Here is a 14736-nt window from a genome sequence, read left to right as displayed (position 1 = left end):
ATATGTCCACAATCTCAAAGGTAACACCCAAATCTGCTCTGAGCTGGTGGTCAATAACACCACACAGACAGACGTCATAGATATAGCCAACCTGCTGGCAGGCAGGTTCAGTGAAAACTTCACACCCCTGTCCCCCCATCAGTAAACCAGGACATCCCAAACACCTGCCTCCCTCCCCTCATCACCAGGGAGCAGGTCTTTAATGCCCTCTCAAAGGCAAAAAATACAGTCTCCATTGGACCTGATAACATCCCTGGCTGTATCCTACATGAACTCAGGCATAAGCTCTCAGCTCTATTAGGTGCCCTATTCAACCAAAGCCTGAGCACCGGCTTCTTCCCAGCTGAATGGAGGGCAGCCACTGTCATCCCTCTACACAAAGGTGGAGCATCCATTGACCCAGGCAATTATAGGCCCATCAGACCAACTAGCCTGATCTGCAAGACCATGGAATGCATTATCATGGACCTTATAAACAAGGACATTGGCAACCTCCAAACACTTGACCCCACAAAGTTTGGTTTTGCCAAAGGGAGATCATGCCTGTTAAACTTAGTTGACTTCTTTGAAACAGTCACCAAAGCCAGAGACGAGGGGAAGACGGTGCACACCGCCTACCTTGACCTAGCCAAAGACTTCAACATATTCCCCACTCAGGCATAATAGATAAACTCTCCCAGCTAGGCATCAACCTGTACGTTACCAGATGGGTAGCTAACTGGCTCACTGATAAGACCCACTCAGTCAAAATAGGGGATGACATCTCTAGTAGTAGACCCATAACAAGCGGTGTATCCCAAGGATCGGTCTTGGGGCCTCTACTGTTTTGGATATACTTTTCTGAGGTGCAAGCCAAAACCAGTGGTCTGTGGCCAACCAAGTTTGCAGATGACTGCAAGCTGAGCGCCATCTTAAATTCCCTTAGTGATGTGAACATCCTCCAAGAGGGCCTTACTCAAAGTAATGACTGCTGTCAGAAGCATGATCTCAAACTGAATGCCAAGAAATGCATTATTATCCCCTTTGGAGAAAATGGCACCCATACTAATTATCACATTAATAACAATGCACTAAGCATGCAAGGGACTTGGGCACCCATGTTGATAGCAACCTGTCATTTGACTAACATGTTGCCTCAGTTGCATGGAAGGCTTTCTACATAGACCACTTCATAAATAAGGGTATTTCATCCAGGAACAAGGAGGTCATAACATCCCTGTACTCCTCCCTTATCAGACCCATTAGAGTAGAATGCCCCTTTCGGCATGTACCTTGCCAAGCACATGCAGCAGCTGGAGAGACCATACAGGTTCCTGACCTAAAAAATCCAGGGTCTCAAAGACCTACCCATTACAGATAGGCTAAAAGCCCTGTCCTTTTACCCGATCTCATAGAGACTGCTCAGATGTGACTTGTTTCCGGCATACAAGGCCACCTCAGACTCAGCCTTGATGGAGTTGCTGCATATATGTACATCAAACTCCACTCGCGCAACCCACATGCAAGGCCTTATCCTGGTCTGTGACATTACCAGAACTTGTTGGCAGGATAGATTTGTGTCCTAAGGACTCCCCCACCTGTGGAATAGACTCTATCTTCATGTCAAGCAGAGTACCTCTCTAGCCCTCTTTAAGAGGAACCTAAACGACTGGATGGGAAAAGTACAGTTGTGTACACTTACCATAAATGTAGATGTTCGAGTGTATTCACTGTTGCAGTCATCACATTTGGGTTATCTGCTTGCAGTAGCCCTCAGTCGGCCTGAATATCAAAGTCTTGGGTCCTGCGTCGGTTGCTGTCTCATCTTCAGTGACGTCAGGTAGTCAGGGGTATAAAGCAAGCAGCCAACACCATTACATCAGTTTTTCTTGCCCCAGATGTCAGGTGTCCCCCTTAATGGGAAGCAATTAAATATATATATATATATATATATATATATATATATATATATATGTGTATATATATATATATATATATATATATAAGGTTATATCTCAAACAAAAAAGCAAATACACCAAAAAGCTTTTAAGTATAGTAATAGAATATAGGTATATCCAAAAGAAGTCAGGGGGCTGGAGGGAGGGTAACCAGGACTGCAACAGTGAATACACTCGAACATCTACATTTATGGTAAGTGTACACAACTGTACTTTGTTCATTGTGTTTCAATGTTGCAGTCATCACATTTGGGTAGATTCCCAAAGCTAGGGATGGGAGGAGGAATTTAGATAGCATTAAGACCAGCTATAAGGCCCTGCAAGACTGCAGTGGCAAAGCCAGCTCTGGATTTAGAGAAAATTGGCAAATGGTAATGCTTGGTGAAAGTATGTACAGAACTCCAGGTAGCAGCTTCTAGAATGTCCCTGGTAGGGACACTTCTGAGAAAGGCTGTAGAGGTAGATGCAGCCCAGGTTGAATGGGGTCTAATTCCCTGTGGGACAGGTTTTCCATGGTGCTTATAGCAGAAATAAATGCAATGGCCTATCCATTTAGAAATGGTTTGCTTTGAAATAAGCCTTCCCCTCTACCCCTGCAGCAAATGCCACCAGCAGTTGTTCAGCTTTCCTTTGAGGTTTAGTCCTGTCCAAGTAAAATCTAAGTTGTCTGTGCACATCTAAGGAGTGCAGTATCCGTTCCCCTTTGTTCTGTGGATTAGAAAAGAAGGTTGGCAAATGAATGGACTGATTAAGAGCCACACTGGATACCACCTTGGGCATGAAAGAGGGAATGGTCCTGAGGGACACCCTGTCCGCATGAAAGATGATGAAAGGCTCCACTGCCATAAGGACCTGTAATTCAGATACCCTTCTTGCTGAAGTGATTGCTAAAAGGAAAGCTGTTTTCCAAGAAAGACATTTTACTCTGCAGTTGCAGCTGGCTGAAAAAGAGGAAGAGTGAGTTTTTCCAATACAAAATTAAAGTTTTTGGCTCCTCTGAGGAACTGCTTGAGCAGTGGGTGAGAAAAGAGGGGTGGTTCTGTGTTGTAATGAGCTGAAATGGCTGAGGTGTGAATTTTGATGGAGGAAAAAGAAAGGCCCTTGTGAAGCATCTCAGTTAAGTATTGAAGAATCTGAGGTAAATTGGCTGCTGCTGTGGCCATCCCTTGAATTTGGTTCCAGGCACAGAATCATTTCCGTTTTTCAGCATAAGATTTTCTAGTACTAGGTCTCCTTGCCTCCAAAATGACATTCAACACTTGTTTACTGAGGGATGGTAATGGAGAGATTAGGTAATTAGCCAGGCTGCCAGGCTCAGGGTTTGAAGCTGGGGGTGCAGAATCTGGCTCGCCTGCTGAGACAGCAATGTAGGGGTCTGAGGTAGGTGCCATGGGGCCAGCTGTGACACATTGTGCAAGAGGGGGTACCAGAGTTGGCGTGGCCAGTCTGGTGCAATCAGTATCATCCTTGGTTTGTCCTGTTTGATCTTTAGTAGTACTTTGGAGAGGAGAGGCAGAGGAGGAAAGGCATAAACTGATATATTTTTCCAGCTGAAGGACAGAGCATCCACTTTCCAAACTTGTTCATGGTGAGTTCTTGTGCAGAATTTGTCCAATTGGTAGTTCTGGGAGGAGGCAAACGGGTCTATATCTGGGATCCCCCATCTGTTGATCAACATGTTGAAAATCTTTGGTTCCAGGTTCCACTCATGTGGGTCCATGAGATTTCTGCTTAGTTCGTCTGCCAGTGTATTTAGTTTTCCTGGCAGGAATAGAGCCTGTAGATGAACATGGTAGCTCAAGGCTGTGTTCCACAGAGCCATGGCTAGTCTGCAGAGGGGGTAAGAATGGGTACCCCCTGCTTGTTTATGTACCACATAACAGTGGTGTTGTCCATCTTTACCATTAATTGTCCTGGAAGAATGTGGTCCTTGAAGGTTGTCAGAGCATTTTGTACAGCTAACATTTCCTTTTGATTGATATGCAGGTGCATTTGACTTGGGTTCCATTTGCCCTGAATGCACTTCCCTGCCAGGTGAGCCCCACATGCATAGTCTGATGCGTCTGTTGTTAGGGTTTGGGTGGTAGGGTGAATGGTAGTCCCTTGTTTTGGTGGCAGGCCTCTGCCCACTAAAGGAATTCTAACCGTAGGCAAGGTATGATAGGAATCATTGCTTCTAGATCCTGAGAATGTTGACACCATAGGCTTTTTAGATACCATTGTAGTTTCCTCATATGCAGTCTTGCATACGGAATTAGTAGAATGCACAAGGCCATGAACCCCAAGGCTTGCTGTATTTGCCTTGCAGACAGCAGGGATGTTGTGGCCACTAGTTTGAAGTAAGTTGTCAAATTAATTTGTTTCTCTAGAGTGAGGAAAGCCATCTGGGAAGTTGTGTTCAAGCTTGCTCCCAGGAATATAATTTATTGACAGGGTACCAGATGTTATTTCTTTTCGTTTATGGTGTACCCCACACAAGTTAACACCTTTTGTACAAATGCCAGATGATTCAGAAGTATGTCCTGGCTTTCTGCCTGAATTAGACAATCATCCAGGTATGGGTATATTTGAATATTTCTTTGCCTGCAAAATGCAATGACTGGAGCTAGGCACTTTGTGAATACCCTGGGCACAATAGATAAGCCAAAGGGCAGTGCAGAGAACTGATAGTGCATGCAGACTGCTTTGAAGGTAGGTATTTTCTGCAAGATTCCCTGATTGGGATGTGCAGGTAGGCTTCTTTTAATCCAGTGTTGCCAACCAGGCATCTTTGCCTATCATGGGAAGCAACTGGTGAAGAGTTAGCATCTTGAATTTTGGAATCACCAAAAAGGTGTTCAGGATAGACAGGTCCAGGACAGGACGCCATGAGTTATCTTTTCTGGGTACCAGGAAAAGTCTTGAGTAGAAACCTTGTCCCTTTTCCTCTTCTGGTACAGTCTGAATAGCCTTTAATCTTAAGAGAGAGAGTACTTGCTTTTGAGCCTCTGCCCACAGATTTGGGGGTAGAGCTGGCCAACCATTTGGGGTTGGTAACATGTGGAAGTGAAATCTGTATCCCTGGGAAACTGTTTAAAACCCATTTGTCCTTGGTGATGACTTCCCAGTTTTTTTGCTTGCAGAGCAATCTTTCCCCCCTAAAGGAGCAGTCAGCTGAGAAGTGCTTGGAAGTTTTAAAGTTGTCATTGAGACAGCTTAACATAGGGGGGAGTCTTCTCCCTGATTTGGAAGTGGGAGCTCCCCACTGCTTAGTCCTGTGCATACTCTGGGACTGAAGCCTGGGTGTTCTGCTGGTTCTGGGTCTGAACTGAGAAGGCCTGAAAGAGGCAGGAAAGGACCAATTTTTTGAGGGCCAATGTCTACTAAATCTAGGAGGCTGCACTTGTAAGAAATCTTTAACAGTTTGCATAGATTTAAATTTTTCCTCCATCTTTTTAAGAACTTCTTCTGCTTTGTCGTCAAACAGGCGGTCCTGATTTAAGGGAGCATCCAGCAATTTAGTTTTAATATGATCTGGCAAAGATTGTTCCTTAAGCCAAGCATGCCTTCTAAGTACAGACCCGGTTACAGCAGCCCTGCAAGATGCCTCTAGTGAATCAAAACCACATTGCAAAGTATGTTTTCCAACCTGTTCAGCGGAATGCATAACCTGTAAATCCTGGAATGCATAACCTGTAAATCCTTATTTTCAGCACAATCAGGAATCAACACCATTTTCTGTTTAAGCAATCCATTAATATGCTGCTGATAAAGGACCTGATGGCCAAGGTTGCAGAGGTGTATACCTTCTTACCCCATCTATCCAGGCCCTGGAATCTCTAACAGAGGGGGTAGAATTTTTGGCAGTAGTAGCCTTAATGCCCTTGGGTCCCTGTGAAATGGTTTCAGGATCTGCAGTAGGATTTTTAAAAAGGAACTTGTGAGAATCAGGAACCCTGTAATATCTATCAGGTTTTCTGAGAGCAGGAGATAAAGAGCCAGGGGCCAAGCTAGATTCCGAAAAGGCATTATCAACAATGTCTAGTACATGAGGTATAGCTAAAGGCCTGTGTTGGGGCAGGAGTAAGAAATCTCTAAACCTCTTTTTAGAATCAGAGTAATCCTGGCTTGCCCAGTGAAAATGCTCCCAAGGTTTCACCAAAAGAAAAATCATCTGGGGGAGAAACAGAGGGAATAGAGTCCTCTGCATCAGAATCCTCATAGGTAGATAAGGGTAAATCCTGGTCATCAAAGGAGACAGAAATCATAAGCAAATTCAGTCCTAGGTTTCTTAGAGGGGGAAGGTTGGCTTCCCCTAAAGTAATAAGGTCTTCAGCCATTCTTATCATTTGTTTTTTAGGCACAGAAGTCTGACCATACGGTCTGGGTGTCGGTTTCCTAGGCATGGTTCGGGTTTTAGGCCTAGAAGAAGAAGATGGCGTTGGTTTAATATGCAAGTCAGTAGGCCTGAATACACCCTCAGAAGCTGGTGCCTGCACAGTGGCTCCGGACCTATCCAAGGTAGAGACATCCGCAGGTTCCACAGTTGAAGTATCTCACAGCATACCAGACTCCGAATGGGTCTCAGTAGAGGCCTACGAATCTGAAGTAGCGGGTATCGGGGGCTGCAAAAGCGCCTCACTGAGTACCGGCGAACTAGCGACTAGCTTAGGAGAAGCATTGTTGGCAGCTTTGGACCTAGGCTGCCTGTCTCTGTCTTTATCTTTGCGTTTTTTTCGGAATGTCGGTAGTCTGGTGGCTTACCGAAGACATATCTGGATAATTGAACCGAGTACCAAAATATTTAGAAGCGAAAATGTTCCGATGATGAATAGTTTGTGGTTTAAATAAGGCACAAAACCGACAGCGAGGTACGTCATGGTCAGGGTCTAGGCAAGGAATACAGTATGAATGAAAATCTTTATGAAGTATTTGTTTTCCACAAGAAATACAATTATTGACTTTTATTGACATCGGTTTAGAGCAAGAAAAAGTTTCCCCAACGGGGTACTTAGCTGAAACTCGAAAACGAAATTTCAGGAGTCGGCCGACCGGCACTTGTGAACTGCTTCTGCTTCGGGCACTCCACGGCAAGAAAGACTGATGTAATTGTGTTGGCTGCATGCTTTATACCCCTGACTACCTGACGTCACGGAAGATGAGACAGCAACCGAAGCAGGACCCAAGACTTTGATAATCAGGCCGACTGAGAGCTACTGCAAGCAAATAACCCAAATGTGATGACTGCAACAGTGAAACACAAAGAACATCAGAAAATACACCCCTGGGATCCCACCTGTCACCCTTCTGGATAGGGGAAACAGGTGCTGACTTTGAGGGAACATGGGCCAAATTCTTGGCTAGGCTTATAAGGGCTTCTGGGCCAATAGCCTAGTATCAGCCTATGAACCTATGAAATTAATTAAACTATTTCCTACACAATTATTACTGTGCTGTCTTGTCTACTCATGCTGTGTTGAAGGATGCAAAGAAAAGTAAATCTGATTATTAACACTGACTTTCTTCCCTTAGTTATAATTTGTGTCCAGGCCACCAAATGATGAAAAAGTGGTTTAAAAAAATCTCTAAAATGCACCTCGCAGCATCTAAAAAACAAGGCTGGAAAAAGCTGAAGAATATGGTAAAATGTGAGAAAATGACCAGAAAAGTAATCTGTATATTTTGAAAAAGCCAGGATGGGGGGGTGTAGCTGGGAGCACTGGAAGATGTGTGCGAGGGGTAGCAGTAGGTAGTTAGGGGGCACCATGGAGCTCTTCACCTAGGGTTTCATTTCACTTAAAGCCAGTCTTATGCAGCCTTGCAACAAAATGAAATTAACTGTGAATGCCCCTCTATGGGATGGACCAACTTGGTATGATACACAGGCCTGTCATCATGCGAGAGCATTGTAACTACAGTTCAGTCTGTGTACTGCTCCTAAAGCTTTGTAGCATGAGCTCAAAGACTTTTTAGGAGGAAAGGATGGGTGGCTGAGACAGGGTGTTACTTAGACTAGAAGTGCCCAGCGGCCTGCAACTTGCCTCTTGCTGGGGGCCCCTGAAAATGTTAATATTGGTCCTATTTGGTTGTTAAGGGCTGTTTTAGTTTTAATTAGAACAGTAACTACATTCCAACCTATGAATGGCAGTGTTTCTTTTTCTGTTTTGTAAAGGTTATTTTGCAGATCTCTCACTGACTGTACAGACATATCACTATGCCTATGCAAAACAACGAACTGCACTGAAGAATAAGGAAAAAAAGTGCCTGTCAATAGAGGTACATTAACAACATGCAACTTTATAAGCAAAGCTTTTCCATAACACATGGCAAAATACAACAGAAACACACTGCCAAAAATGTTATCACTCAGTAAAATGAAAGCATTTCTTAAATATAAAAAAAAATAAAAGCACTTCAGTAATCAGATTTAGTGGTCAACTGTATTACAGACTTGTATAAGGTTATGTAGGAGAGACTGAGACAGAAATTTAAAGAATGTAAAACATGGAGATCATTCTGAAAGAAATAACATAGCAAGGGAGCCATTTCTTTTCTTTCTTTTGCCTTCTAGGCATTCATCACTATAATTATTAGACAAAAACAAGTGGGCGTAATGTACAGAAAGCAGGTGGGGAACACACTCTGTAGGACTGCTGCACCAAATTTGGCAACAAGTATGAACCAGCCATGGAGGCGGCAGTGCTGCCAGTTAGTGCAGCGAATGCTACCAGGCTGAAGCTCTTCATGTTTACAAAGGGCTTTTACAGGTGCCAATGAAACTGCAGTGACTATAATGGAAATGACAGCAGTGTTTTGAGGTATTCTTGAAAACCTTGAAATAAAGATGATTGGATACATCAGGCCATACCACTGGGTAGCTCTCTTCTGAAGGGTGATCTACCCTGACTCTGTTTACACACATATACATACACACACACACACACACACACACACACACACACACACACACACACACACACACAGACATATCTGTCTTCTGTATATCTGTACACATATATACATGAGTCTGTCTGCATATATATATATATATATATATATATATATATATATATATATATATATATATATATACACATATATATATATATATATATATATATATATATGGGTGTAATGACATTGAATGAAACACCCAAATCTTGATGTTTACAAAGTCGACCAAAGAGTGACACTTTACTACCTGTGCCAAAAGACAATCTTGGCATATGCAAAACATAACAAAGAAATACTAAAAAAACATTGTTTTTTGCAGGGGTAAGTCCCTCTCTACACCCCCACACCCACTGCTAATTATATATACCGACTCCAAGATCACACAATCTCTAGGAAAGGGCATATTTCCCTACCCCAAGAATTGTATGATCTCGTACACCTGTCGATCATTGTTTAGTTGATCAAATTTTGTCAGCTAAACATATGTCAACCAAAAGTAGAGTTAACCAACTTCAGCTGACTCATGCATATGCATACATATATGGATTACCTTTCAAATCTCAAAGCCCATAATACTGATGTTCAAAATCTTGAGATGACAATACCGGCAACACAGTCATGAAAGGCTGAAGTTACCCAGGGCAAGTAAACACTTGTCCAACATCGAGCACAAACACTGTGCGAAATAACAACCATCTAGGTGGGGGGGGATATACCCCCCCCTAACTATATACCAACTCCAGGATCGCACTACAGTGGAGAAAAGGGCATATTTCTACATGCTGGGTAAGTGTTCACTTGCCCTGAGAAACTTCAGCCGTTCATGATTATGTTCCTGCCGGTACTGTCTCGAAGTTTTGAACGTTGGTATTATGGGCTACGAGATTTATAAGCAGACCCACATGTGTGCATATATATATATATGTACATATATATATGTATATATATCTGGATATATATATATATATATATATATATATATATATATATATATATATATATATATATATATATATATACACACACACACACACACACACATACATATACATATATATATATATATATATATATATATACACACACACACACGCATATATATATATATATATATATATATATATATATATATATATATACACATATATATATATATATATATATATATATATATATATATATACACACACACACACACACACACACAGATATGTTCAGGTTCCTGTTTTCTCTTTAACCATCCCGGAATTACTTCAATATGACTTAGGATCACATACACACCCCTCCCTCCATTTTTTGAAAACTAAAGATTTTCTATATGTTTCCTATGCTTGCTGGAAAATTCAGAGGCCCGAAGGATACCAAAATTTCCTAATTTTAACTGTTTTTGCACATCTTGTATAGTGTGTTCTTTGCTGCTGAACCACTAACCTACATGCTTCTGTTCTTCCCATTACCAAAACATAGTGCTGCCTGAGGGCCAGTTTGCACTTCCATTGCAAGACGTTCTCCCCCGCTGTAAATTCCCTTAATTTTTAGGAAGCTTTCTTCCTTTCACTTTTTTAGCATGCCTTAGATATTTTACACCTTCTGGTAACAATTTTCATTCCTCTGATAACTGATCGAACATGTTTTTCTTTTGTTATGGATCTATATTAATTTCATCCTCTTTGTTTCCCTTTGGATTTCTAGACTCTTAGACACACCACGAATGTCTGTTATTTTATTTTCCTACCTTTTTTTGATTCATCATGGAAACTTGGAAGTTGTGATTCTGCTAAGCTGCCATCCTCCCAAGCTATGAAATGAGTGTTATAATTCCCCATTGTATGAAAGGTCCCCTAATGAAGGCTGCGGTGGTGCAGCGGTTAGCGTTATTGCCTCACAGCAAGAGGTTCTCCCGTTTGATTCTCGGCTGGAGCACATTCTGTGTGGAGTCTGCATGTCCTCCCCACGGTCAAGTGACGTTAAAGACATGCAGGTAGGTGCGAGCGTGAATGGGTGTGCCTACTTTGAAGGTTGGGTGTCGGGCTGGCAACTCGGCACCGTAAAAATCCACTGCCAATCATTAGCGGACCAGAGTTCTGCTGTGGCGACCCCTAACTGGGAAAAGCCGAAAGACATTACTTTTACTATGAAGGGTCCCCTAATCATCTCCCACTGCCAATACAGTAGCAACACGATGATTATATTTGGAATGACACTGTGCAAGACATGCCCTTTAAACTTTTTAAGGTCTGCTGAGATTTTCTTATTTTATTTATGGAGCTAAATTGTAAAAGTGTTCTTTAAAAAAAATTGACTGGCTTTAAAAATAAATACTGGTTTGAAGAAGTCCAGATCATCAGATGACCCAAAGAGGATGAAAGAAGCTGTAAATACCTATGTTTCCCTCCTTTAAACGAGATCTGCACTTCCAACCTGCATACTATGGCTTTGGCAAACTCAGGGCAGATTGCAGAAAGACAGAAGGGGAAATGGGTAGTAATGACGGACTTTTCTAGATGCAAAGCACTTAGTATTAAATATCACGGGTAAACACATATACTTATTCTTGTAAGATTGGTAATTTTGCCTCCCATTTGCTAGCAGAGCTGATTCTGCAACTTGGCACTTTCAAGTCAATTTTCAATAACTTTTGCCAAAGTATAGGTACTTGTGTATAGCTCAATGCCTTCCTTTGAGGATAATTTAACTTAATATATCAAAAACATTTGACCAAAAATTTCAAATAATCTGTTAATAAAAAATATTTTAGAAAAACAGTTACAAGTACTCTGTTTCATTAAATGTCAGCTAACTGATTACTGGAAGCAACAAGGAATTCTCAGCAACGCCCTGCAGTTTCTGACAAAACAAATCTGTGACTGTTTAATAGATCATGGTTTGTTTTCTTACTTCAGTCTGGAGCAAACATGGACTATTATACTTTAGTTTTAATATTGTATCATGAATTACATTCACCTAAAAGAATAGGATATCTGTTCACTATTATCAGTACTTACTTTTCAACACTGTTGTGATGAGCAGATCCAGATGAACCCCCAACAGCATAAATAAAACCATCAACCGCTGCCACCCCTACACGGTTCCTGGGCACGGTCATGTCTGCTCTTGTACTCCACTGGTTTGTCATTGGGTTGAAGCAGTGTAATGATTTGGAATCAGTGTTTTCATTAAGTGAGTTATTTCTACCACCAACTGCATAAAAAAGTCCAAAAAGAACACAGGCTCCAAGGCCACTTCTTGGAGCTGGCATATCCATTAGTGTCACCCACTCCTCTGTCCTTGGATTGTAAGCCACCATGGAAGTCAAAGAATGCTGAAGGTAGCCACCTGCTACATAAATAAGTTGATTGCCCCGTAGTTTTGTGGGAGGAAGAGATTTACGGAGTGCCATATCTTGGAAAATCCTAGATAAATAGTCACGGCAGGTGTCTGCTTTGTGCAGAATTGGACAGTGTTGAAGCTGGATCTTCAAAAACTTCGGTGGCAAAGAGTAAAGATGAACTGCATTCAAAAGTGCATGAAAGTATTGTGCTCTGTTGTCTATGTCCCAGCGGACCCATTCAATGCATGCATTGTAAACTTCAGACTCACACAGAACAAGGAGATTCTCTTGGCTTATGAGATCCACCAATGCACAGTGTGACAAGTTCAAGAATTCTTCCTCTTTTACCACCTTTAAAGCATTTAAAAAAAATCAAGATATATTACCTCAGGTAATCACAGACAATTTATGTTTTATGTTCTTTGGCAGAGTTGTAAACATTTACCAGTATTTCTTGTTTTTAAAAATCTACTACATGTCATCAACAGCACCAGATTATAAGTATTTAAACTGTAGTCTGCTATGTTAAAACATTTGGTTTTGTTCTACCTCTGTACAACAATAAGTCCATTTGTCAATGCTAATATGTGCATAATGTTGTTCTGGAAATCATTACATATAGGTCCTTTCTTGTGCTGTTCCATCAATACTTGCACAAACACATTGACTTTATAGATTATGAGATAACTGATGCCCAGTGCAACTCAGCAACTGCCCAGCAAAGACATTTCTGATGTCACTACAACAGCACAATGCTGACACCATATGAGGCGAAAACAAACCGAGCAGTTACTAGCCTAGGAAATGAGTCATGCAGAAAGCACTACCTTATATTAGAAATGGCTTTCTAACGGTACAAGGGACGTAAAAGGAAACCAGTTCTATAACTGGTTACATAGCAAATGCAACAGATTATTTTTCTCCATTCATTCGATGAAGGATACTTGACTGTGTCTGCACTTACACCGTTGTCTCAGCCACGACTACTACAACAGTCTTAGTGGAAGATTAACGATTCAGGGAGTAGCCCTCCGTAACAATGAGTTGCATAGGATGTGATTATTTTTAAGTGCTTTCAATGCACTAAATGTTTAAGTATGTTTACTTTTGGTGGTTCATGCAAATTTTAATCACAAATGTACTATTCCTTCCTGCTATTCTACTCTAGAAGTTTCATCTGCAAAGAAAAAAAGGAATTTTAAATTTTTTCTCAATTCTTTTGTCCAGTCCTCCTCCTGCACTTTTTTTGCATATCATTTTTATTGTCTGAAGCATTTCATATTAGTTCATGCTCCTGTTTGCCACAGCATTTGTACCATCTTGTATGCTGTTTTTGTCTGAATCAAGTCAATGAATAGGGAAGGGAAAGCTATACCTAAGTAAATGTGCGTCCATAAAAAAAACAAACGAGTTAGGCAGGTCTCTCAATAAGCCTACAGACAGCAACACATCTTAAACCTAAATGTATATGGCAATGAAAGCCCAAGTGTACATTGTCCTTAAGTCTTATAAAACCAACTTCACCCCTCAGCTAGAAAGCGAGCCTAGAACTACAAGTTCTAATCCTGAACAAAGACAAATACATTACCAACTGTTCTAAGCTTAACAATTAGCTATATTTAACAATGATTTTAAAGGGATGGTGTAAAAAGAACTCGGGCAAAATCATAGCTAAGCATGAAAAGCAATTACACTTCCGTCAGCTGCAGTCTAAAAACATGCCTCAGTGATGTAAGCTATTGAAGAGATAGAGTGATTACATCAATAAGGTAGCCTCTTTAGCCCATTCTGGGAACTAGCAAATTAAAAAAAAAAAGTCAAGCAGTTATGCATGCACATTAATACTGGAAAAAAAATATATAGTGACTGTAGAACAGAGTGTGTGTGTGTTCCATTAAGAAACATTTCCAAATGTAGGCCTGTACATATAAATGGTGAGCACGTGCAGGCAGCAGTGTCATTTTGAGAGAACAGTCAGAGTGTTAATATGTATGAGTGTAGTAGTCTGTTTATAAGTTTATTTAAGTTTACATTACAAAGCCTCATTCCTAATGTGTTTGTGTGTAATAAAGCTGCTTGAACTGAACCCACAACCGTTCATCTGTTTCATTCTGACCGGACAAGCGACAGTGACATTTTATTTTTAATTTAATACATTAAAATAGAATACATTGATACACACATATATATATATATATATATATATATATATATATATATATATATTTATGGGTCTACTTGAGTTGGACGAAAGACTAGAAGATCAAAATCCGGAATGCCGAGACGAAAACAACGAAACCGCAGAAAACCAAAAAGCACGAAATTCAAAATCCCGATGTTACGGGAGTTTGAATTAGCACTTTTTGTATTCTGCTGTAGGTAAGTGTGTGTGAGTGTATTTGTGATGGGAAATGCTGTATGTAAGTGTGTGTTGTGACTGTAGTGTGAATGTGCGAGGGATTGTACTGTGTGTGTGTTTGCCTTGTGTGTCTGTGCGATCTCAGAGTTAGAATATTAAAGTAGGGGGTGGAGGG

The 14736-nt window shown here is 41.0% G+C and overlaps 1 protein-coding gene across 2 annotated transcripts in view; it reads right to left on the bottom strand.

The window, feature by feature from the left end:
* The window catches only part of LOC122787239 (kelch-like ECH-associated protein 1A), a 231614-nt gene that overhangs the window by 133353 nt on the left and 83525 nt on the right, over positions 1–14736 (bottom strand). For both annotated transcript variants that reach the window (XM_044053840.1, XM_044053841.1), the window contains one exon: positions 11877–12553. In XM_044053840.1, coding sequence (XP_043909775.1) covers positions 11877–12553 — 677 coding nt within the window. The remainder of the gene's footprint in view (positions 1–11876; positions 12554–14736) is intronic.

Source organism: Protopterus annectens, chromosome 13.part0 (genome assembly GCF_019279795.1).
Source record: "Protopterus annectens isolate FY-2018-M chromosome 13.part0, PAN1.0, whole genome shotgun sequence".
Taxonomy (NCBI): Eukaryota; Metazoa; Chordata; order Ceratodontiformes; family Protopteridae; genus Protopterus; species Protopterus annectens.
The sequence above is the reverse complement of the archived record's forward strand: the minus strand, read 5'-3'. Positions and strand labels throughout refer to the sequence as shown.